A 26,183-nucleotide genomic window follows, 5' to 3' on the forward strand; every position below is an offset into this window, starting at 1 on the left:
CGTCCCCTTTAAGATCGTCCCCTTTAAGATCGTCCCCTTTAAGAACGTCCCCTTTAAGAACGTCCCCTTTAAGATCGTCCCCTTTAAGATTGTCCCCTTTAAGAACGTTGTAAAACAAACAAACATCGATCATTCCGTCCGACACGATAAACTATATTGACACATTTGATCTTTTATTTCCTGTTTTCGGCTTCTGAAACACAAACTCACATCTTCACCAGCTTTACCAGACGGTCCCTCTGGGCCTCTCTGACCGGGCGGGCCCTGAAACACACAAACAAACAAATAAACAAACAAATAAACACAAACAAACACAGAGACACAAACCTGTTCCATCACTTTAAACACAACATATTGATCCATGTCTTTATTAGTTTAAATGATTCAGCTGAACGTCTCACCATGTGTCCAGGCTCTCCCACATCTCCAGGAGGTCCTTGAGGTCCAGACTGACCCTGCAAAACACAAACAAAACATAAACAAAACACAAACAAAACACAACAAAACATAAACAAAACACAAACAAAACACAACAAAACATAAACAAAACACAAACAAAACAACAGATTGAGAAGACGCCACAAACACGCTCAAGTTCAGGTTTTCCTCGTCTTCAGTCGACACAGTTATTGCCACATAAAGAATTCATTTTTTTTTGAGAACCTTCTAAAATGTTTAAAAAAAGAGCTTAATACATGTTTTATCCAACAACAACAACAACAACAATAGCGCTGCAACCATTAATAGACTAATCATGATAATCGACAAAAAGTAATCATTGTATTATGTTGATTATTGTAATTGTTCAGACTCTTAAAAGACACAAAGAACGACGACGGCGTTTTTCACCCAGAAGCGTTTAGTCGTCATTATTATGATATTATTACGATATAATTATGATATTGTTATGATATTATTATGATATTATTATGATATTGTTATGATATTATTATGATATTATTATGATATTGTTATGATATTATTATGATATTATTGCGATATTATTACGATATTATTACGATATTATTATGATATTACTACGGTATTATTATGATATTATTATGTATTATTATGATATTATTATGATATTATTACGATATTATTATGATATTATTACGATAATATCACTATATTATTACGATATTATTATGATATTATTATGATATTATAATGATATTATTACGATATTAATACAATATTATTATGATATTATTACGATATTATTACGATATTATTATGATATTATTACGATATCATTACGATATTATTACGATATTATTATGATATTATTACGATATTATTATGATATTATTACGATATTATTACGATATTATTACGATATCATTACGACATCATTACGATATTATTATGATATTATTATGATATTATTACGATATTATTATGATATTATTACGATATCATTACGATATTATTACGATATTATTATGATATTATTACGATATTATTACGATATTATTACGATATTACGATATTATTACGGTATTATTACGATATTATTACGATATTATTACGATATTATTATGATATTATTACGATATTATTATGATATTACTACGATATTATTATGATATTATTACAATAATATCACTATATTATTACGATATTATTATGATATTATTATGATATTATTATAATATTATTACGATATTACTACGATATTATAACGAAATTATTACGATATTACGATATTATTACGATATTATTATGATATTATTACGATATTACGATATTATTACGGTATTATTACGATATTATTACGTTATTATTATGATATTATTATGATATTATTACGATATTATTACGATATTATTATGATATTATTACGATATTATTATGATATTATTATGATATTATTACGATATTATTATGATATTATTACGATATTATTATGACATTACTACGATATTATTATGATATTGTTATGATATTATAATGATATTATTACGATATTATTACGATATCATTACGATATTATTATGATATTATTACGATATCATTACGATATTATTACGATATTACGATATTATTACGGTATTATTACGATATTATTACGATATTATTACGATATTATGATATTATTACGATATTATTATGATATTACTACGATATTATTATGATATTATTACAATAATATCACTATATTATTACGATATTATTATGATATTATTATGATATTATTATAATATTATTACGATATTACTACGATATTATAACGAAATTATTACGATATTACGATATTATTACGATATTATTGTGATATTATTACGATATTACGATATTATTACGGTATTATTACGATGATATTACGTTATTATTATGATATTATTATGATATTATTACGATATTATTACGATATTATTATGATATTATTACGATATTATTATGATATTATTATGATATTATTACGATATTATTATGATATTATTACGATATTATTATGACATTACTACGATATTATTATGATATTGTTATGATATTATAATGATATTACTACGATATTATTATGATATTATTACGATATTATTATGACATTACTACGATATTATTATGATATTATTATGATATTATTATGATATTACTACGATATTATTATGATATTATTACGATATTATTATGACATTACTACGATATTATTATGATATTATTATGATATTATAATGATATTATTATGATATTATTACAATAATATCACTATATTATTACGATATTATTATGATATTATTATGATATTATTACGATATTATAACGATATTATTACGCTATTATTATGATATTATTACGATATTATTACGATATTATTATGATATTATTACGATATTATTACGATATTATTACGATATTATTACGATATCATTACGATATTATTATGATATTATTACGATATCATTACGATATTATTACGATATTACGATATTATTACGGTATTATTACGATATTATTACGATATTATTATGATATTATTACGATATTATTATGATATTACTACGATATTATTATGATATTATTACAATAATATCACTATATTATTACGATATTATTATGATATTATTATGATATTATTATAATATTATTACGATATTACTACGATATTATAACGAAATTATTACGATATTACGATATTATTACGATATTATTATGATATTATTACGATATTACGATATTATTACGGTATTATTACGATATTATTACGTTATTATTATGATATTATTATGATATTATTACGATATTATTACGATATTATTATGATATTATTACGATATTATTATGATATTATTATGATATTATTACGATATTATTATGATATTATTACGATATTATTATGACATTACTACGATATTATTATGATATTGTTATGATATTATAATGATATTACTACGATATTATTATGATATTATTACGATATTATTATGACATTACTACGATATTATTATGATATTATTATGATATTATTATGATATTACTACGATATTATTATGATATTATTACGATATTATTATGACATTACTACGATATTATTATGATATTATTATGATATTATAATGATATTATTATGATATTATTACAAAAATATCACTATATTATTACGATACTATTATGATATTATTATGATATTATTACGATATTATAACGATATTATTACGCTATTATTATGATATTATTACGATATTATTACGATATTATTACGATATTATTATGATATTATTATGACTCACCGGAGATCCGTTTGGTCCTGGAGGTCCTCGGGTTCCGGCCTCGCCCTGAGACACAAACAAAACCGCTCAGAACCCAAACAGAAGTATACGTGTACTGTCATGTGTACTGTCATGTGTACTGTCATGTGTACTGTCATGTGTACTGCCATGTGTACTGTCATGTGTACTGTCATGTGTACTGTCATGTGTACTGTCATGTGTACTGCCATGTGTACTGTCATGTGTACTGTCATGTGTACTGCCACGTGTACTGTCATGTGTACTGCCACGTGTACTTCCACGTGTACTGCCACGTGTACTACCATTTGTACTGCCATGTGTACTGTCATGTGTACTGCCACGTGTACTTCCACGTGTACTGCCACGTGTACTACCATTTGTACTGCCATGTGTACTGTCATGTGTACTGCCACGTGTACTACCATGTGTACTGCCACGTGTACTGCCATGTGTACTGCCACGTGAAGTGGCACGTGTACTGCCATGTGTACTACCATTTGTACTGCCACGTGTAGTGTCACGTGTACTGCCATGTGTACTGTCATGTGTACTGTCATGTGTACTGCCACGTGTACTGTCATGTGTACTGCCACGTGTACTTCCACGTGTACTGCCACGTGTACTACCATTTGTACTGCCATGTGTACTGCCACGTGTACTGTCATGTGTACTGCCACGTGTACTTCCACGTGTACTGTCACGTGTACTGCCACGTGTACTTCCATGTGTACTGCCACGTGTACTGCCACGTGTACTTCCACGTGTACTGCCACGTGTACTGCCACGTGTACTGCCACGTGTAGTGTCACGTGTACTGTCACGTGTACTGCCACGTGTACTACCATTTGTACTGCCACGTGTAGTGTCACGTGTACTGCCACGTGTACTGCCACGTGTACTACCACTTGTACTGCAATGTGTACTGCCACGTGTACTGCCACGTGTAGTGTCACGTGTACTGCCACGTGTACTGTCACGTGTACTGCCACGTGTACTACCATTTGTACTGCCACGTGTAGTGTCACGTGTACTGCCACGTGTACTGCCACGTGTAGTGTCACGTGTACTGCTACGTGTACTGTCATGTGAACTACCATGTGTACTACCATTTGTACTGCCACGTGTACTGCCAAGTGTACTGTGATGTGTACTGCCATTTGTACTGCCACGTGTACTGCCACGTGTACTGCCATGTGTACTGTCATGTGTACTGTCATGTGCACTGTCATGTGTACTGTCATGTGTACTGCCAAGTGTACTGCCATGTGTACTGTCATGTGCACTGTCATGTGTACTGTCATGTGTACTGCCAAGTGCACTGTCATGTGTACTGCCATGTGTACTGTCATGTGTACTGCCATGTGTACTGCCATTTGTACTGCCATGTGTACTGCCAAGTGTACTGTCATGTGTACTGCCATGTGTACTGTCATGTGTACTGTCATGTGTACTGCCACGTGTACTGTCATGTGTACTGCCACGTGTACTTCCACGTGTACTGCCACGTGTACTACCATTTGTACTGCCATGTGTACTGCCACGTGTACTGTCATGTGTACTGCCACGTGTACTTCCACGTGTACTGTCATGTGTACTGCCACGTGTACTTCCACGTGTACTGCCACGTGTACTGCCACGTGTACTTCCACGTGTACTGCCATGTGTACTGCCACGTGTACTGCCACGTGTAGTGTCACGTGTACTGTCACGTGTACTGCCACGTGTACTACCATTTGTACTGCCACGTGTAGTGTCACGTGTACTGCCACGTGTACTTCCACGTGTACTGCCACGTGTACTACCACTTGTACTGCCATGTGTACTGCCACGTGTACTGCCACGTGTACTGTCACGTGTACTGCCACGTGTACTGCCATGTGTACTACCATTTGTACTGCCACGTGTACTGTCACGTGTACTGCCATGTGTACTGCCATGTGTACTGTCATGTGTACTGCCATGTGTACTGTCATGTGTACTACCATGTGTACTGCCACGTGTACTGCCATGTGTACTGTCATGTGTACTGCCATGTGTACTGTCATGTGTACTGTCATGTGTACTGCCATGTGTACTGTCATGTGTACTACCATGTGTACTGTCACGTGTACTGTCATGTGTACTACCATGTGTACTGTCATGTGTACTGCCATGTGTACTGTCATGTGTACTACCATGTGTACTGTCATGTGTACTGTCATGTGTACTGCCATGTGTACTGTCATGTGTACTACCATGTGTACTGTCATGTGTACTGTCATGTGTACTGTCATGTGTACTACCATGTGTACTGCCATGTGTACTGTCATGTGTACTGTCACGTGTACTGCCACGTGTACTACCATTTGTACTGCCACGTGTAGTGTCACGTGTACTGCCACGTGTACTGCCACGTGTACTGTCATGTGTACTGCCATGTGTACTGTCATGTGTACTACCATGTGTACTGCCATGTGTACTGCCAAGTGTACTGTGATGTGTACTGTCATGTGTACTGCCACGTGTACTTCCACGTGTACCGCCACGTGTACTGTCATGTGTACTGTCATGTGTACTGTCATGTGTACTGTCATGTGTACTGTCATGTGTACTGTCATGTGTACTGCCACGTGTACTGTCATGTGTATTGCCACGTGTACTGCCATGTGTACTGCCACGTGTACTACCATTTGTACTGCCACGTGTAGTGTCACGTGTACTGCCACGTGTACTGTCACGTGTACTGCCACGTGTACTGCCACGTGTACTACCATTTGTACTGCCACGTGTAGTGTCACGTGTACTGCCACGTGTACTGCCATGTGTACTGTCATGTGTACTGTCATGTGTACTGCCATGTGTACTGTCATGTGTACTGCCATGTGTACTGTCATGTGTACTGTCATGTGTACTGTCACGTGTACTGCCACGTGTACTGCCACGTGTACTACCATTTGTACTGCCACGTGTAGTGTCACGTGTACTGTCATGTGTACTGTCATGTGTACTGTCATGTGTACTGCCATGTGTACTGTCATGTGTACTACCATGTGTACTGCCATGTGTACTGCCAAGTGTACTGTGATGTGTACTGTCATGTGTACTGCCACGTGTACTTCCACGTGTACTGCCACGTGTACTGTCATGTGTACTGTCATGTGTACTGCCACGTGTACTGTCATGTGTATTGCCACGTGTACTTCCACGTGTACTGCCACGTGTACTGCCACGTGTACTGCCATGTGTACTGCCACGTGTACTACCATTTGTACTGCCACGTGTAGTGTCACGTGTACTGCCACGTGTACTGTCACGTGTACTGCCACGTGTACTGCCACGTGTACTACCATTTGTACTGCCACGTGTAGTGTCACGTGTACTGCCACGTGTACTGCCACGTGTACTGTCATGTGTACTGTCATGTGTACTGCCATGTGTACTGTCATGTGTACTGCCATGTGTACTGTCATATGTACTGTCATGTGTACTGTCACGTGTACTGCCATGTGTACTGTCATGTGTACTGTCATGTGTACTGCCATGTGTACTGCCATGTGTACTGTCACGTGTACTGCCACGTGTACTGCCATGTGTACTGTCATGTGTACTGCCATGTGTACTGTCATGTGTACTACCATGTGTACTGCCATGTGTACTGCCAAGTGTACTGTGATGTGTACTGTCATGTGTACTGCCACGTGTACTTCCACGTGTACTGCCACGTGTACTGTCACGTGTACTGTCATGTGTACTGTCATGTGTACTGTCATGTGTACTGCCACGTGTACTGTCATGTGTATTGCCACGTGTACTTCCACGTGTACTGCCACGTGTACTGCCACGTGTACTGCCATGTGTACTGCCACGTGTACTACCATTTGTACTGCCACGTGTAGTGTCACGTGTACTGCCACGTGTACTGTCACGTGTACTGCCAAGTGTACTGCCACGTGTACTACCATTTGTACTGCCACGTGTAGTGTCACGTGTACTGCCACGTGTACTGCCATGTGTACTGTCACGTGTACTGCCACGTGTACTGCCACGTGTACTACCATTTGTACTGCCACGTGTAGTGTCACGTGTACTGCCACGTGTACTGCCATGTGTACTGTCATGTGTACTGTCATGTGTACTGCCATGTGTACTGTCATGTGTACTGCCATGTGTACTGTCATGTGTACTGTCATGTGTACTGTCACGTGTACTGCCACGTGTACTGTCACGTGTACTGCCACGTGTACTGCCACGTGTACTACCATTTGTACTGCCACGTGTAGTGTCACGTGTACTGTCATGTGTACTGTCATGTGTACTGCCATGTGTACTGTCATGTGTACTGTCACGTGTACTGCCACGTGTACTACCATTTGTACTGCCACGTGTACTGTCATGTGTACTGCCATGTGTACTGTCATGTGTACTACCATGTGTACTGCCATGTGTACTGCCAAGTGTACTGTGATGTGTACTGTCATGTGTACTGCCACGTGTACTTCCACGTGTACTGCCACGTGTACTGCCACGTGTACTGTCATGTGTATTGCCACGTGTACTTCCACGTGTACTGCCACGTGTACTGCCACGTGTACTGCCATGTGTACTGCCACGTGTACTACCATTTGTACTGCCACGTGTAGTGTCACGTGTACTGCCACGTGTACTGTCACGTGTACTGCCACGTGTACTGCCACGTGTACTACCATTTGTACTGCCACGTGTAGTGTCACGTGTACTGCCACGTGTACTGCCATGTGTACTGTCATGTGTACTGTCATGTGTACTGTCATGTGTACTGCCACGTGTAGTGTCACGTGTACTGCCACGTGTACTGTCATGTGTACTGTCATGTGTACTGTCATGTGTACTGCCATGTGTACTGTCATGTGTACTGCCATGTGTACTGTCATGTGTACTGTCATGTGTACTGTCACGTGTACTGCCACGTGTACTGTCACGTGTACTGCCACGTGTACTGCCACGTGTACTACCATTTGTACTGCCACGTGTAGTGTCACGTGTACTGTCATGTGTACTGTCATGTGTACTGTCATATGTACTACCATGTGTACTGCCATGTGTACTGTCATGTGTACTGTCACGTGTACTGCCACGTGTACTACCATTTGTACTGCCACGTGTACTGTCATGTGTACTGCCATGTGTACTGTCATGTGTACTACCATGTGTACTGCCATGTGTACTGCCAAGTGTACTGTGATGTGTACTGTCATGTGTACTGCCACGTGTACTTCCACGTGTACTGTCATGTGTATTGCCACGTGTACTTCCACGTGTACTGCCACGTGTACTGCCACGTGTACTGCCATGTGTACTGCCACGTGTACTACCATTTGTACTGCCACGTGTAGTGTCACGTGTACTGCCACGTGTACTGTCACGTGTACTGCCAAGTGTACTGCCACGTGTACTACCATTTGTACTGCCACGTGTAGTGTCACGTGTACTGCCACGTGTACTGCCATGTGTACTGTCATGTGTACTGTCATGTGTACTGCCATGTGTACTGTCATGTGTATTGCCACGTGTACTTCCACGTGTACTGCCACGTGTACTGCCACGTGTACTGCCATGTGTACTGCCACGTGTACTACCATTTGTACTGCCACGTGTAGTGTCACGTGTACTGCCACGTGTACTGTCACGTGTACTGCCAAGTGTACTGCCACGTGTACTACCATTTGTACTGCCACGTGTAGTGTCACGTGTACTGCCACGTGTACTGCCATGTGTACTGTCATGTGTACTGTCATGTGTACTGCCATGTGTACTGTCATGTGTACTGCCATGTGTACTGTCATGTGTACTGTCATGTGTACTGTCATGTGTACTGCCATGTGTACTGTCATGTGTACTGTCATGTGTACTGTCATGTGTACTGCCATGTGTACTGCCATGTGTACTGCCATGTGTACTGCCACGTGTACTACAATTTGTACTGCCACGTGTAGTGTCACGTGTACTGCCACGTGTACTGTCACGTGTACTGCCACGTGTACTGCCACGTGTACTACCATTTGTACTGCCACGTGTACTGTCATGTGTACTGCCATGTGTACTGTCATGTGTACTACCACGTGTACTGCCATGTGTACTGCCACGTGTACTGCCACGTGTAGTGTCACGTGTACTGCCATTTGTACTGCCACGTGTACTGTCATGTGTACTGCCATGTGTACTGTCATGTGTACTACCACGTGTACTGTCATGTGTACTGCCATGTGTACTGTCATGTGTACTACCATGTGTACTGTCATGTGTACTGTCATGTGTACTGCCATGTGTACTGTCATGTGTACTGTCATGTGTACTGTCATGTGTACTGCCATGTGTACTGTCATGTGTACTGTCATGTGTACTGTCACGTGTACTGCCATGTGTACTGTCACGTGTACTGCCACGTGTACTACCATTTTTACTGCCACGTGTACTGTCATGTGTACTGCCATGTGTACTGTCATATGTACTACCATGTGTACTGCCATGTGTACTGTCATGTGTACTGTCATGTGTACTGTCATGTGTACTGTCATGTGCACTGTCATGTGTACTGTCATGTGTACTGCCACGTGTACTGCCATGTGTACTGTCATGTGTACTGCCATGTGTACTGTCATGTGTACTGTCATGTGTACTGTCATGTGTACTGCCATGTGTACTACCATGTGTACTGCCAAGTGTACTGTGATGTGTACTGCCATTTGTACTGCCACGTGTACTGTCATGTGTACTGCCACATGTACTTCCACGTGTACTGCCACGTGTACTGTCATGTGTACTGTCATGTGTACTGCCATGTGTACTGCCATGTGTACTGTCATGTGTACATGTGTACTGCCATGTGTACTGCCATGTGTACTGTCATGTGTACTGCCATGTGTACTGTCATGTGTACTGCCACGTGTACTTCCACGTGTACTGCCACGTGTACTGCCACGTGTACTGCCATGTGTACTGCCATGTGTACTGCCACGTGTACTACCATTTGTACTGCCACGTGTAGTGTCACGTGTACTGCCACGTGTACTGCCATGTGTACTGTCATGTGTACTGCCATGTGTACTGTCATGTGTACTGCCATGTGTACTGTCATGTGTACTGCCAAGTGTACTTCCACGTGTACTTCCACGTGTACTGCCACGTGTACTGCCACGTGTACTGCCATGTGTACTGCCATGTGTACTGCCACGTGTACTACCATTTGTACTGCCACGTGTAGTGTCACGTGTACTGTCATGTGTACTGTCATGTGTACTGCCACGTGTACTACCATTTGTACTGCCACGTGTAGTGTCACGTGTACTGCCACGTGTACTGCCATGTGTACTGTCATGTGTACTGCCATGTGTACTGTCATGTGTACTACCATGTGTACTGTCACGTGTACTGTCATGTGTACTGTCATGTGTACTGTCATGTGTACTGCCATGTGTACTGTCATGTGTACTACCATGTGTACTGTCACGTGTACTGTCATGTGTACTACCATGTGTACTGTCATGTGTACTGTCATGTGTACTGCCATGTGTACTGTCATGTGTACTACCATGTGTACTGTCATGTGTACTGTCATGTGTACTGTCATGTGTACTACCATGTGTACTGCCATGTGTACTGTCATGTGTACTGTCACGTGTACTGCCACGTGTACTACCATTTGTACTGCCACGTGTACTGTCACGTGTACTGCCACGTGTACTGCCACGTGTACTGCCATGTGTACTGCCACGTGTACTACCATTTGTACTGCCACGTGTAGTGTCACGTGTACTGCCACGTGTACTGCCATGTGTACTGTCATGTGTACTGTCATGTGTACTGCCATGTGTACTGTCATGTGTACTGTCATGTGTACTGTCATGTGTACTGCCATGTGTACTGCCATGTGTACTGCCATGTGTACTGCCACGTGTACTACCATTTGTACTGCCCCGTGTAGTGTCACGTGTACTGCCACGTGTACTGTCATGTGTACTGTCATGTGTACTGCCATGTGTACTGTCATGTGTACTGTCATGTGTACTGTCATGTGTACTGCCACGTGTACTGTCATGTGTACTGCCATGTGTACTGCCACGTGTACTACCATTTGTACTGCCACGTGTAGTGTCACGTGTACTGCCACGTGTACTGTCATGTGTACTGTCATGTGTACTGCCATGTGTACTGTCATGTGTACTGTCATGTGTACTGCCACGTGTACTGCCATGTGTACTGTCATGTGTACTGCCATGTGTACTGTCATGTGTACTGTCATGTGTACTGCCATGTGTACTGTCATGTGTACTACCACGTGTACTGCCATGTGTACTGCCACGTGTACTGCCACGTGTAGTGTCACGTGTACTGCCATTTGTACTGCCACGTGTACTGTCATGTGTACTGCCATGTGTACTGTCATGTGTACTACCACGTGTACTGTCATGTGTACTGCCATGTGTACTGTCATGTGTACTACCATGTGTACTGTCATGTGTACTGTCATGTGTACTGCCATGTGTACTGTCATGTGTACTGTCATGTGTACTGTCATGTGTACTGCCATGTGTACTGTCATGTGTACTGTCATGTGTACTGTCACGTGTACTGCCATGTGTACTGTCACGTGTACTGCCACGTGTACTACCATTTTTACTGCCACGTGTACTGTCATGTGTACTGCCATGTGTACTGTCATATGTACTACCATGTGTACTGCCATGTGTACTGTCATGTGTACTGTCATGTGTACTGTCATGTGTACTGCCATGTGTACTACCATGTGTACTGCCAAGTGTACTGTGATGTGTACTGCCATTTGTACTGCCACGTGTACTGTCATGTGTACTGCCACATGTACTTCCACGTGTACTGCCACGTGTACTGTCATGTGTACATGTGTACTGCCATGTGTACTGCCATGTGTACTGTCATGTGTACTGCCATGTGTACTGTCATGTGTACTGCCACGTGTACTTCCACGTGTACTGCCACGTGTACTGCCACGTGTACTGCCATGTGTACTGCCATGTGTACTGCCACGTGTACTACCATTTGTACTGCCACGTGTAGTGTCACGTGTACTGCCACGTGTACTGCCATGTGTACTGTCATGTGTACTGCCATGTGTACTGTCATGTGTACTGCCATGTGTACTGTCATGTGTACTGCCACGTGTACTTCCACGTGTACTGCCACGTGTACTGCCACGTGTACTGCCATGTGTACTGCCACGTGTACTGCCACGTGTACTGCCATGTGTACTGCCATGTGTACTGCCACGTGTACTACCATTTGTACTGCCACGTGTAGTGTCACGTGTACTGCCACGTGTACTGCCATGTGTACTGTCACGTGTACTGTCATGTGTACTGTCATGTGTACTGCCACGTGTACTACCATTTGTACTGCCACGTGTAGTGTCACGTGTACTGCCACGTGTACTGCCATGTGTACTGTCATGTGTACTGCCATGTGTACTGTCATGTGTACTACCATGTGTACTGCCACGTGTACTGCCATGTGTACTGTCATGTGTACTGCCATGTGTACTGTCATGTGTACTACCATGTGTACTGTCACGTGTACTGTCATGTGTACTGTCATGTGTACTGTCATGTGTACTGCCATGTGTACTGTCATGTGTACTACCATGTGTACTGTCACGTGTACTGTCATGTGTACTACCATGTGTACTGTCATGTGTACTGTCATGTGTACTGCCATGTGTACTGTCATGTGTACTACCATGTGTACTGTCATGTGTACTGTCATGTGTACTGTCATGTGTACTACCATGTGTACTGCCATGTGTACTGTCATGTGTACTGTCACGTGTACTGCCACGTGTACTACCATTTGTACTGCCACGTGTACTGTCACGTGTACTGCCACGTGTACTGCCATGTGTACTGCCACGTGTACTACCATTTGTACTGCCACGTGTAGTGTCACGTGTACTGCCACGTGTACTGCCATGTGTACTGTCATGTGTACTGTCATGTGTACTGCCATGTGTACTGTCATGTGTACTGTCATGTGTACTGTCATGTGTACTGCCATGTGTACTGCCATGTGTACTGCCATGTGTACTGCCACGTGTACTACCATTTGTACTGCCCCGTGTAGTGTCACGTGTACTGCCACGTGTACTGTCATGTGTACTGTCATGTGTACTGCCATGTGTACTGTCATGTGTACTGTCATGTGTACTGTCATGTGTACTGCCATGTGTACTGTCATGTGTACTGCCATGTGTACTGCCACGTGTACTACCATTTGTACTGCCACGTGTAGTGTCACGTGTACTGCCACGTGTACTGTCATGTGTACTGTCATGTGTACTGCCATGTGTACTGTCATGTGTACTGTCATGTGTACTGCCACGTGTACTGCCATGTGTACTGTCATGTGTACTGCCATGTGTACTGTCATGTGTACTGTCATGTGTACTGTCATGTGTACTGCCATGTGTACTGCCATGTGTACTGCCATGTGTACTGCCACGTGTACTACCATTTGTACTGCCACGTGTAGTGTCACGTGTACTGCCACGTGTACTGTCACGTGTACTGCCACGTGTACTGCCACGTGTACTACCATTTGTACTGCCACGTGTAGTGTCACGTGTACTGCCACGTGTACTGCCATGTGTACTGTCATGTGTACTGTCATGTGTACTGCCATGTGTACTGTCATGTGTACTGCCATGTGTACTGTCATGTGTACTAACATGTGTACTGTCATGTGTACTGTCATGTGTACAGCGGCGGTGAAAGTACTCACCCTCGATCCGGTCAGCATTCCCTGGGGGCCGTTCTTCGTGTCAAATCCCGACGCCATATGAGCTCCCAAACCCTGGAACAGACCCTCGTTACCATAACAACCAATGACGCTAACGACACGACCGTGATGTTCCCCACGGAGGCCTAAAGGTGGCCCCAGAGCTCGAGTCCGGGTCTTAAAGTCCGTCGTTTTGTGATGTTTGGGCTTTAACGTGTCGTCGTGCACTTCCTCCTTCGTCCAGCAGAGGTCCAGGGAAGAAGGAGGAGGTCATTTGTCGCGGTGAATTAAAGGTATAATCTCCCGTAGGTTCACAACAGCTACATCGAGCCTGGGTCATGTGAGAAAACGAGCCAAACGCACGTGGACAGTGCTGAACGGTGTCGTCGTAAAAAGTAAACAGAGGCGGGTCAGAGGGCGGGGCTTAGTCAGATCGGATCAATGTCAAGTGACATCTCGCAGAGCAGCTCCTCAGATTGAATTTAATTTTTTTACTTTAATGTGTGTTTATGTCCCTTTAATGTGTGTTAATGTGTGTTTATGTCCTTTAATGTGTGTTTATGTCCCTTTAATATGTGTTAATGTTTGTTTATGTCCCTTTAATGTGTGTTTATGTCCCTTTAATGTGTGTTTATGTCCCTTTAATGTGTGTTTATGTCCCTTTAATATGTGTTTATGTCCCTTTAATGTGTGTTTATGTCCCTTTAATGTGTGTTAATGTGTGTTTATGTCCTTTAATGTGTGTTTATGTCCCTTTAATGTGTGTTTATGTCCCTTTAATGTGTGTTAATGTGTGTTTATGTCCTTTAATGTGTGTTTATGTCCCTTTAATGTGTGTTTATGTCCCTTTAATGTGTGTTAATGTGTGTTTATGTCCTTTAATGTGTGTTTATGTCCCTTTAATGTGTGTTAATGTTTGTTTATGTCCCTTTTATGTGTGTTTATGTCCCTTTAATATGTGTTTATGTCCTTTTAATGTGTGTTCATGTCCCTTTAATGTGTGTCTATGTCCCTTGCATCAATAATAAAGACATTGACGATGGAGAAGCTGTTTTGGGGTCTCATTACCCCCTGGTGAGTGGGGTGTCCTGGGGGTCCGGATTCTCCTGGGTTTCCTGGAACACCTGGCTCTCCATCGTAACCCGCGGGGCCTCGCAGACCCTGCACAGAGGAATATTATTCATATTTAATAACAGCGCGTGAAACAAAACTGAGCCGTGCGCGGTCCAATTATTGTCTCATTATTAGAGACGTCGAGATTATAATTTAATCCTAAAAACTACAAAATATTGAGTCATTTCTTTTGGATCCATTTCTACCAAACAGTCCAATTACACGTCAAATCTGACTGTTTATGCGACATCGTTATGTTTTCAGTCGGAAAGTTAGATTTTTTTATTAAATCATAAATAAAATATAATTAAATAATAAATCATGAATGAGTAAATCAAGAATAATGCAATAATAAATCATTAAAAAAATAAAAATTAAACCATGAATCATTGAATCATGTCGCATTTAAGTGTGACTAATTGAATCATGAATAATTGAAGCATGAATAATTAAATCATGACTAATTACATTGTCGTTACACGTTTCTATTTGGCCCTGAGCGGCTTCTACCGTCACATTTGAACATGTAATAATATGTTTTATGAATCAGCCCCTTGTCCTCGTGAGTAGCTCCTTTATCATGGATCGTACCGGTCGTCCCTTGTTCCCGCGCTGTCCTCGGGGTCCTGAAGATCCCGGGGGCCCCTGGAACCAGGAACAAACGCAGAGGATCGGTCAAAAATCAAGAGTTTAAAGCAGATGTTTTATTGTTGTTTATCTATGAATTAAAACCAGCGTCAGGTAAATGTAAAAAGTGCTGCCACAGATTTCTAAATGAGGATTTCTTGACTTTTCTTGACTTTAAAGTTGTATTTGCTCAAGTTCGGGGTCAGACACTTCCTGGTTTCCATGGAGACGTTATTTCTTTACCCGGGATGTTTCACACTATGGCATTACAGCGTTTATTGCACAGAAAAACACCCTGTATTCTCACTGTGCAGGAGCTCGCCTCTCCACAGATCTGAGCTGTAACTTGGCCTGGACAAACGTGAGAGCACCTTTAATGTTTTGTTTTGTTGTAGTTTGAGTTTGAGTTGTGTTAGCTCAGTGTTAGCTCAATGTTATCTCAGTATTAGCTAGGTGTTATTTCAGTATTAGCTCAGTATTAGCTCAGTATTTGTTCAGTGTTATCTCAATATTAGCTCAGTGTTATCTCAGTGTTAGCTCAGTATTAGCTCAGTGTTATCTCAGTATTAGCTCAGTATTAGCTCAGTATTAGTTCAGTGTTAGCTCAGTACTTCCTGTTCTATCTCTATCACAAAATGTCTCGTTCTCCCAGGACTGAGTTTTGGCGCCATCTGCTGGCTCCAGGGGGAACTACACAGCTCAATGAACACGCTCGGTGTGCACAGTTGTTCTGATGGTGGTGAGTCTAGAGATGATTTATGGAGTTTAAAAACAGCAGGAGATTCTCAGTCACAGGTAGAACATGACATCACAGATCGAGTATGACATCGTATGACATCACAGATCGAGTGTGACATCACAGATCGAGTATGACATCACAGATCGAGTGTGACATCACAGATCGAGTATGACATCACAGATCGAGTATGACATCACAGATCGAGTATGACATCACAGATCGAGTGTGACATCACAGATCGAGTGTGACATCACAGATCGAGTATGACATCACAGATCGAGTATGACATCGTATGACATCACAGATCGAGTGTGACATCACAGATCGAGTATGACATCACAGATCGAGTGTGACATCACAGATCGAGTATGACATCGTATGACATCACAGATCGAGTGTGACATCACAGATCGAGTATGACATCACAGATCGAGTGTGACATCACAGATCGAGTGTGACATCACAGATCGAGTATGACATCACAGATCGAGTATGACATCGTATGACATCACAGATCGAGTGTGACATCACAGATCGAGTATGACATCACAGATCGAGTGTGACATCACAGATCGAGTATGACATCACAGATCGAGTATGACATCACAGATCGAGTATGACATCACAGATCGAGTATGACATCGTATGACATCACAGATCGAGTGTGACATCACAGATCGAGTATGACATCACAGATCGAGTGTGACATCACAGATCGAGTATGACATCACAGATCGAGTATGACATCACAGATCGAGTATGACATCACAGATCGAGTATGACATCACAGATCGAGTATGACATCGTATGACATCACAGATCGAGTGTGACATCACAGATCGAGTATGACATCACAGATCGAGTGTGACATCACAGATCGAGTGTGACATCACAGATCGAGTATGACATCACAGATCGAGTATGACATCACAGATCGAGTATGACATCGTATGACATCACAGATCGAGTGTGACATCACAGATCGAGTATGACATCACAGATAGAGTGTGACATCACAGATCGAGTGTAACATCACAGATCGAGTATGACATCACAGATCGAGTATGACATCGTATGACATCACAGATCGAGTGTGACATCACAGATCGAGTATGACATCACAGATCGAGTGTGACATCACAGATCGAGTGTGACATCACAGATCGAGTATGACATCACAGATCGAGTATGACATCGTATGACATCACAGATCGAGTGTGACATCACAGATCGAGTATGACATCACAGATCGAGTATGACATCGTATGACATCACAGATCGAGTGTGACATCACAGATCGAGTATGACATCACAGATCGAGTGTGACATCACAGATCGAGTGTGACATCACAGATCGAGTATGACATCACAGATCAAGGAGATTCAGAACGGAGTGTTTCTGAGGCTCGGAGGGGAGAGAACTTTCATCAAACTTGAGTGAGTGAAGCAAAATGTGCTGACATCTGTGTTGCTACAGGGAGGTGTTTGTTTGTCAATGCTAACGCTAATGCTAATTTTGAACGATAATAAATATATATTAAAATAATAAGTACAAAAAAACAAAAAAAACAACAACAATCAGGCAGTCTTCACTTGTTTCTTTTTACTACTGTTTCTTTACATTTGACATTTGAACAAACGTTAGCATTAGCTGTGAGAAGCGGCTAATCTCAGCGTTTTCTTTTATCATAACGCTTTGTTTTAGTTCCATCCAGTTTTATTTCCAGTTTTAGTTCCAGTTTTAGTTCCAGTTTCCCGCGACTTTTACCCGATTATAGATATTATCATCCGATATCGCAAGAATCCCGTGTTTCTCACCATCGGTCCAGGTCGGCCTCTGATTCCCGTCACCTGCGAACACGTTCCACAGTTTACGCACACAAATAAAACTGTTAAAGGTTTATTTACGCACACAAATAAAACTGTTAAAGGTTTATTTACGCACACAATTACAACTGTTAAAGGTTTATTAAAGTCGGAAATCTCAGACTTACGACAGGAACATCTCCAGGTTCTCCTTTCTGACCCTGTGGACAAAAGACACATGGTTTACACAGGAAGTAGTTTTATCTGATGATTAAGTCAGAAAATAAAGTTATACCCGATAGACTTTTCCACCACCTGCAACAAACAACAACACAAATATGAATAAAAACAATTAAAAGTGCTTTTATTTTGAAAGTTCTGCTCAAACTCTGGTACAAGACAAATCTGTTTAGTGATGGATTATGTGGTCAAATATTTCAGATTTTTTTTTCTATGACTTAAAAATCCTGCAAGACATAATTATGAACGTAAAATGTACAAATCAAAACATTTCATCGACTTTTATTCACTTTCACCGTCTTTCAAACCCTGAACCCAACATTTTTAGCTTAGTGTTAGCTCACTATTAGCTCAGTGTTAGCTCAATGTTAGCTCAGTGTTGGCTCAGTGTTAGCTCAGTGTTGGCTCACTGTTAGCTCAGTGTTAGCTCATTGTTAGAGCGTTGGCTCAATGTTAGCTCACTATTAGCTAAGTGCTAGCTCAGTGTTAGCTCAATGTTAGCCTCATTTTTAGCTTAGCGTTAGCTCACTAATAGCTCAGTGTTAGCTTCGAGTCTCAAGTCGTTTTTTTCTGTGATCTCGTGTCGTGTCGAGAGAAGAGTTGGACGGACCCTATCCTCCCTGACCTCCTCCTCCTCAATGTTAGCTTAGTGTTTGCTCAGTGTTGGCTCAATGTTAGCTCAATGTTAGCTCAATATTTGCTCAATGTTAGCTCACTGTTAGCTCACTGTTAGCTCAATGTTAGCTCACTATTAGCTCAGTGTTAGCTCAGTGTTGGTTCAATGTTAGATCATTTTTAGCTTAGCGTTAGCTCAGTGTTAACTCAGTGTTAGTTCAGTGTTGGCTCAATGATAGCTCCATGTTAGCTCAGTGTTAGCTCAATGTTAGCCTCATTTTTGGCTTAGCGTTAGTTCACTAATAGCTCAGTGTTAGCTCAGTGTTGGCTCAATGTTAGCTCACTATTAGCTAAGTGTTGGCTCAGTGTTAGCTCAGTGTTAGCTCAGTGTTGGCTCAATGATAGCTCAGTGTTGGCTCAATGTTAGCCTCATTTTTAGCTTAGCGTTAGCTCACTAATAGCTCAGTGTTAGCTTCGAGTCTCAAGTCGTTTTTTTCCGTGATCTCGCGTCGTGTCGATAGAAGAGTTGGACTGACGGTATCCTCCCTGACCTCCTCCTCCTCCGCCGCCGCTCCCGGACTCACACACGGGGCAGCACTCGCCCTCGGGCACCACGGTCCGCTCGCAGCCCGCCACCTCGTCGCAGCGGATCTCGTCGCACAGGACCTGGCCGTTGTCGCAGACGCAGATGCGACACGGCTCCGGCTTCCAGATGTCGCGGTTGGTGTACTCCTGCCCGTCCGCCACGCACTTCTTCTCCTCGTCTGCAACGGCATGAGAGACACGGGGGGAGGGGTTAGGGCGTGGCCCAGGTGTGGCGGCCGCCGTCGGCATCTCTGACCTCCGGCAAACCGCCAAACCCGCTACATCAAACGTTCTAAATAACATTGTGCACAGGAACAGTTTTGCCTCATTTCTTTGACTTCTCTCAAAGCCGCTACGCCGCATTTGAATCTCTCTTTATGTCATGCTAATGCTAATGCTAATGAAATATCAGATTGTGGCGCTTGACAAAGCAAATGCTGCTCTGCTAAAAGCAACAAAACATGAATAAATGTCATAAAATGTGGCTAAAAGCAAGAAAATAGTGACAACAAGCGACAAAAACATGAGAAGAAGCGGAAAAACATGATCGTGAGTCAGAAAAATGTGACTAAAAGCAAAACAAATGGACAATTATTGATCTAAAAGTGACATAAAAGCATCTAAAAGCAACAAAACGTGAATACATTTCATAAAATGTGGCTAAAAGCAAGAAAAACGTGACAACAACCAACAAAAACATAACAACATTATTCTTAACTTAACACTGCACGTCATGTCTTCTGTTAAACACAAGTCATTCTAGAGGAAAGTTCAGCTTCATTTACCGTATTTTCCGGACTATAAGTCTCACCTTTTTTCATAGTTTTTTCCGGGTGAGACTTATACTCCAGAGCGACTTGTATGTGATATTATTTGTTATTTTCACTCTGACGACCACAAGTGGGCGCTCTAGGCTCTAAGCGACGCAGAAGAAGAATCTGCACTTCCTCTACCTCTGGAGTTTGTTGAGTTGTTTTGAAGTGACACAGAGGAAGAAGAATTCAGTGGATTTAGTGATTTGGGGTAAAACTGATGCTTTGCTAAACTTGTTACATGTTCTTTATGAAAAATAAAATAATTATGTTTAAAAAGTGGTGTAATATGTTGGTTTGAGGTCAGAATATTCAGAAAATACAAGTCAAAGTGTAAAAGAGGACGATAAACACAAGCCACAGTTTCCTCGAGCTGCAGCGCGTTTATGTGACAAACCGTTCAAATGTCGGACTTTAAACACGTCCAGAACGACATTAGTTTATCTTTCATCTCTAGAAACATGTTTATGACATAATTAAAGCTCAAAGAAGAAACTTTAAGCCACAAGTCGACTTTCATTTCCCCGACTTTGTGGTTTTGTGGTTTCTTTTCTGCTCCTCCACTTTTCCCTGAGCTCAGCTTTTGTTCAGACTTTCCACCGTCTGAGAACTAAACCAGGACTAAACCAGGACTAAACCAGGTCCAAACCAGGTCTAAACCAAGTCCAAACCAGGTCTAAACCAAGTCCAAACCAGGACTAAACCAAGTCCAAACCAGGACTAAACCAGGACTAAACCAGGTCTAAACCAGGTCTAAACCAGGACTAAACCAGGACTAAACCAGGTCCAAACCAGGTCTAAACCAAGTCCAAACCAGGACTAAACCAGGACTAAACCAGGACTAAACCAAGTCCAAACCAGGACTAAACCAGGACTAAACCAGGTCTAAACCAGGACTAAACCAGGTCCAAACCAGGTCTAAACCAAGTCCAAACCAGGACTAAACCAGGACTAAACCAGGACTAAACCAAGTCCAAACCAGGACTAAACCAGGACTAAACCAGGACTAAACCAGGTCCAAACCAGGTCTAAACCAAGTCCAAACCAGGACTAAACCAGGACTAAACCAGGACTAAACCAAGTCCAAACCAGGACTAAACCAGGACTAAACCAGGACTAAACCAGGACTAAACCAAGTCCAAACCAGGACTAAACCAGGACTAAACCAGGTCTAAACCAGGTCTAAACCAGGACTAAACCAGGACTAAACCAGGACTAAACTAGGACTAAACCAGGTCTAAACCAGGACTAAACCAGGTCTAAACCAGGTCTACACCAGGTCTAAACCAGGTCTAAACCAGGACTAAACCAGGTCTAAACCAGGTCTAAACCAGGTCCAAACCAGGTCTAAACCAAGTCCAAACCAGGACTAAACCAGGACTAAACCAGGACTAAACCAAGTCCAAACCAGGACTAAACCAGGACTAAACCAGGTCTAAACCAGGACTAAACCAGGTCCAAACCAGGTCTAAACCAAGTCCAAACCAGGACTAAACCAGGACTAAACCAGGACTAAACCAAGTCCAAACCAGGACTAAACCAGGACTAAACCAGGACTAAACCAGGTCCAAACCAGGTCTAAACCAAGTCCAAACCAGGACTAAACCAGGACTAAACCAGGACTAAACCAAGTCCAAACCAGGACTAAACCAGGACTAAACCAGGACTAAACCAGGACTAAACCAAGTCCAAACCAGGACTAAACCAGGACTAAACCAGGTCTAAACCAGGTCTAAACCAGGACTAAACCAGGACTAAACTAGGACTAAACCAGGTCTAAACCAGGACTAAACCAGGTCTAAACCAGGTCTACACCAGGTCTAAACCAGGTCTAAACCAGGACTAAACCAGGTCTAAACCAGGTCTAAACCAGGTCCAAACCAGGTCTAAACCAAGTCCAAACCAGGACTAAACCAGGACTAAACCAGGTCTAAACCAGGACTAAACCAGGTCCAAACCAGGTCTAAACCAAGTCCAAACCAGGACTAAACCAGGACTAAACCAGGACTAAACCAAGTCCAAACCAGGACTAAACCAGGACTAAACCAAGTCCAAACCAGGACTAAACCAGGACTAAACCAGGTCTAAACCAGGACTAAACCAGGTCCAAACCAGGTCTAAACCAAGTCCAAACCAGGACTAAACCAGGACTAAACCAGGACTAAACCAAGTCCAAACCAGGACTAAACCAGGACTAAACCAGGACTAAACCAGGTCCAAACCAGGTCTAAACCAAGTCCAAACCAGGACTAAACCAGGACTAAACCAGGACTAAACCAAGTCCAAACCAGGACTAAACCAGGACTAAACCAGGACTAAACCAGGACTAAACCAAGTCCAAACCAGGACTAAACCAGGACTAAACCAGGTCTAAACCAGGTCTAAACCAGGACTAAACCAGGACTAAACCAGGTCTAAACCAGGACTAAACCAGGTCTAAACCAGGTCTACACCAGGTCTAAACCAGGTCTAAACCAGGACTAAACCAGGTCTAAACCAGGTCTAAACCAGGTCCAAACCAGGTCTAAACCAGGTCCAAACCAGGACTAAACCAGGACTAAACCAGGACTAAACCAGGTCAAAACCAGGTCTAAACCAGGTCCAAACCAGGACTAAACCAGGTCTAAACCAGGTCTAAACCAGGTCTAAACCAGGACTAAACCAGGACTAAACCAGGTCTAAACCAGGTCTAAACCAGGTCTAAACCAGGACTAAACCGGGACTAAACCGGGACTAAACCAGGACTAAACCGGGACTAAACCGGGACTAAACCGGGACTAAACCGGGACTAAACCAGGACTAAACCGGGACTAAACCAGGACTAAACCAGGTCATGATCCCTCTTCAGTCCTGTATCTGTTTTAATGATTAGAAGCTCAGTCTGAATGTCTCAAAGTTTCCATCTGCTCCAGAAGTTTGGCTCCTCGCCCTCCTCCTCTCTCCTCTCTCCCCCTTCCTCCCCTTCTGGTCTTTTGTCTCTCTCTCTCTCTCTCTCTCTCTCTCTCTCTCTCTCTCTCTCTCCCTCTCTCTCTCTCTCTCTCTCTCTCTCTCTCTCTCTCTCTCTCTCTCTGTATTTATGTCTTGCTCTTTAGTTTTTCAGCATTTTGTTTTCTGTTCTTCCTCCCTGGCTCTCCGTCTTTGCCCTTCTCCTTCTCTCTTTCTTTTCTCTCCTTCTCTCTTTCTTTTCTTCAGCTTTTGGAAAATCCATAAAGAGTTCAGGTCTCAAACATCTGCCAGAAACATCAGACTGTGTTTGTGTTCAGACCTTCTCAACGAGAGGACAAGTTTAGACCTGGTTTAGTCCTGGTTTAGTCCTGGTTTAGACCTGGTTTAGTCCTGGTTTAGACCTGGTTTAGTCCTGGTTTAGACCTGGTTTAGACCTGGTGTAGACCTGGTTTAGACCTGGTTTAGACCTGGTTTAGACCTGGTTTAGTCCCGGTTTAGTCCCGGTTTAGTCCCGGTTTAGTCCCGGTTTAGTCCTGGTTTAGTCCCGGTTTAGTCCCGGTTTAGTCCCGGTTTAGTCCCTTTCTGGTTTTTTCTCTCTTTTAACAAACTTTGAAAAATCAAAAACACAGTTCCACCTGATGATGTCAGAAGGTGGAACAGAGCATTCCGAGCTCTGCCAGATTACACTAAATATACAACTGTGGATGAAACACATCTCCTTTTTAAGGAAGAAACTGCATTAGAAGAGTTCAAATCCCCAAACGGCTCCAAAACGAAACACAACAACAACAACAACAACAACAACAACAACAACAACAACAACCTTTAAATCCTCTGTTTTGTGGTTTTGGCTCATGCTCTTTCAGCCTCTGCACATGTGAGTTCATGTGTGTTTATAGTTTCAGCTTCTCTCAACGGGCTCCCCGGGGCCGGATGGAGGTTCAGGACGGGACGTTTCCCTGACACTAAAGTACCGGCAGCAGAAGTACAAAGTAGAAAAGTATTTGGAAACTGTGGTCAAGAGTCTGTGTTTGGTGTGTCAGCGATTTGCGGTTCAACGATCATTTTGAGAAAAAATAATTATGATTCACTATTATTGAGACTGTGACCAAACAACAGGTCCTGGTTTAGTCCTGGTTTAGTCCTGGTTTAGATCTGGTTTAGTCCTGGTTTAGACCTGGTTTAGTCCTGGTTTAGACCTGGTGTAGACCTGGTTTAGACCTGGTTTAGTCCTGGTTTAGTCCTGGTTTAGTCCTGGTTTAGTCCTGGTTTAGTCCTGGTTTAGTCCTGGTTTAGACCTGGTTTAGTCCAGGTTTAGTCATGGTTTATTCCTGGTTTAGTCCTGGTTTAGTCCTGGTTCAGTCCTGGTTTAGTCCTGTTTTAGTCCTGGTTTAGTCCTGGTTTAGTCCTGGTTCAGTCCTGGTTTAGTCCTGGACTTCAGGCTTCAGGCGATAGTCCGCTTCAGGCGATAGTCCGCTCCCGTGTGGTTTCCAGGTGATAGTCCGCTCCAGGTGATAGTCCGCTCCAGGCGATAGTCCGCTCCAGGCGATAGTCCGCTCCAGGTGAAAGTCCTCTCCAGGCGATAGTCCGCTCCAGGTGATAGTTCGCTCCCGTGTGGTTTCCAGGTGATAGTCCGCTCCAGGTGATAGTCCGCTCCAGGCGATAGTCTTCTCCAGGCGAAAGTCCTCTCCAGGCGAAAGTCCGCTCCAGGCGATAGTCCGCTCCAGGCGATAGTCCTCTCCAGTTGATAGTCCTCTCCAGGCGATAGTCCTCTCCAGGCGAAAGTCCTCTCCAGGCGAAAGTCCTCTCCAGGCGATAGTCCTCTCCAGGCGGACTATCGATAGTCCTCTCCAGGCGATAGTCCTCTCCAGGCGATAGTCCTCTCCAGGCGATAGTCCTCTCCAGGCGATAGTCCTCTCCAGGCGGACTATCGATAGTCCTCTCCAGGCGATAGTCCTCTCCAGGCGATAGTCCTCTCCAGGCGGACTATCGATAGTCTTCTCCAGGCGATAGTCCGCTCCAGGCGATAGTCCTCTCAAAGTGATAGTCTTCTCCAGGCGATAGTCCGCTCCAGGCGATAGTCCTCTCAAAGTGATAGTCTTCTCCAGGCGATAGTCCGCTCCAGGCGATAGTCCTCTCAAAGTGATAGTCTTCTCCAGGCGATAGTCCGCTCCAGGCGATAGTCCTCTCAAAGTGATAGTCTTC

General features: G+C 42.5%; 1 protein-coding gene across 1 annotated transcript in view; it reads right to left on the reverse strand.

Annotated features, from left to right (window-relative positions):
• Positions 1 to 26,183, reverse strand: part of LOC140382582 (uncharacterized) — a 77,755-nt gene that overhangs the window by 20,647 nt on the left and 30,925 nt on the right. The window contains exons 2-11 of the mRNA XM_072465923.1: positions 20,187 to 20,399; positions 19,076 to 19,095; positions 18,969 to 19,001; positions 18,793 to 18,825; positions 16,200 to 16,253; positions 15,564 to 15,656; positions 14,499 to 14,570; positions 3,735 to 3,779; positions 402 to 455; positions 211 to 264 (exon numbers count right to left, since the gene is read on the reverse strand). Of these exons, the coding sequence (XP_072322024.1) occupies positions 211 to 264; positions 402 to 455; positions 3,735 to 3,779; positions 14,499 to 14,570; positions 15,564 to 15,656; positions 16,200 to 16,253; positions 18,793 to 18,825; positions 18,969 to 19,001; positions 19,076 to 19,095; positions 20,187 to 20,399 (671 nt within the window). The remainder of the gene's footprint in view (positions 1 to 210; positions 265 to 401; positions 456 to 3,734; positions 3,780 to 14,498; positions 14,571 to 15,563; positions 15,657 to 16,199; positions 16,254 to 18,792; positions 18,826 to 18,968; positions 19,002 to 19,075; positions 19,096 to 20,186; positions 20,400 to 26,183) is intronic.

This window comes from Eucyclogobius newberryi, unplaced genomic scaffold (assembly GCF_026437365.1).
Source record: "Eucyclogobius newberryi isolate DKJ021-1_F unplaced genomic scaffold, fEucNew1.0.hap1 SCAF_101, whole genome shotgun sequence".
In the NCBI taxonomy this organism is placed as follows: Eukaryota; Metazoa; Chordata; class Actinopteri; order Gobiiformes; family Gobiidae; genus Eucyclogobius; species Eucyclogobius newberryi.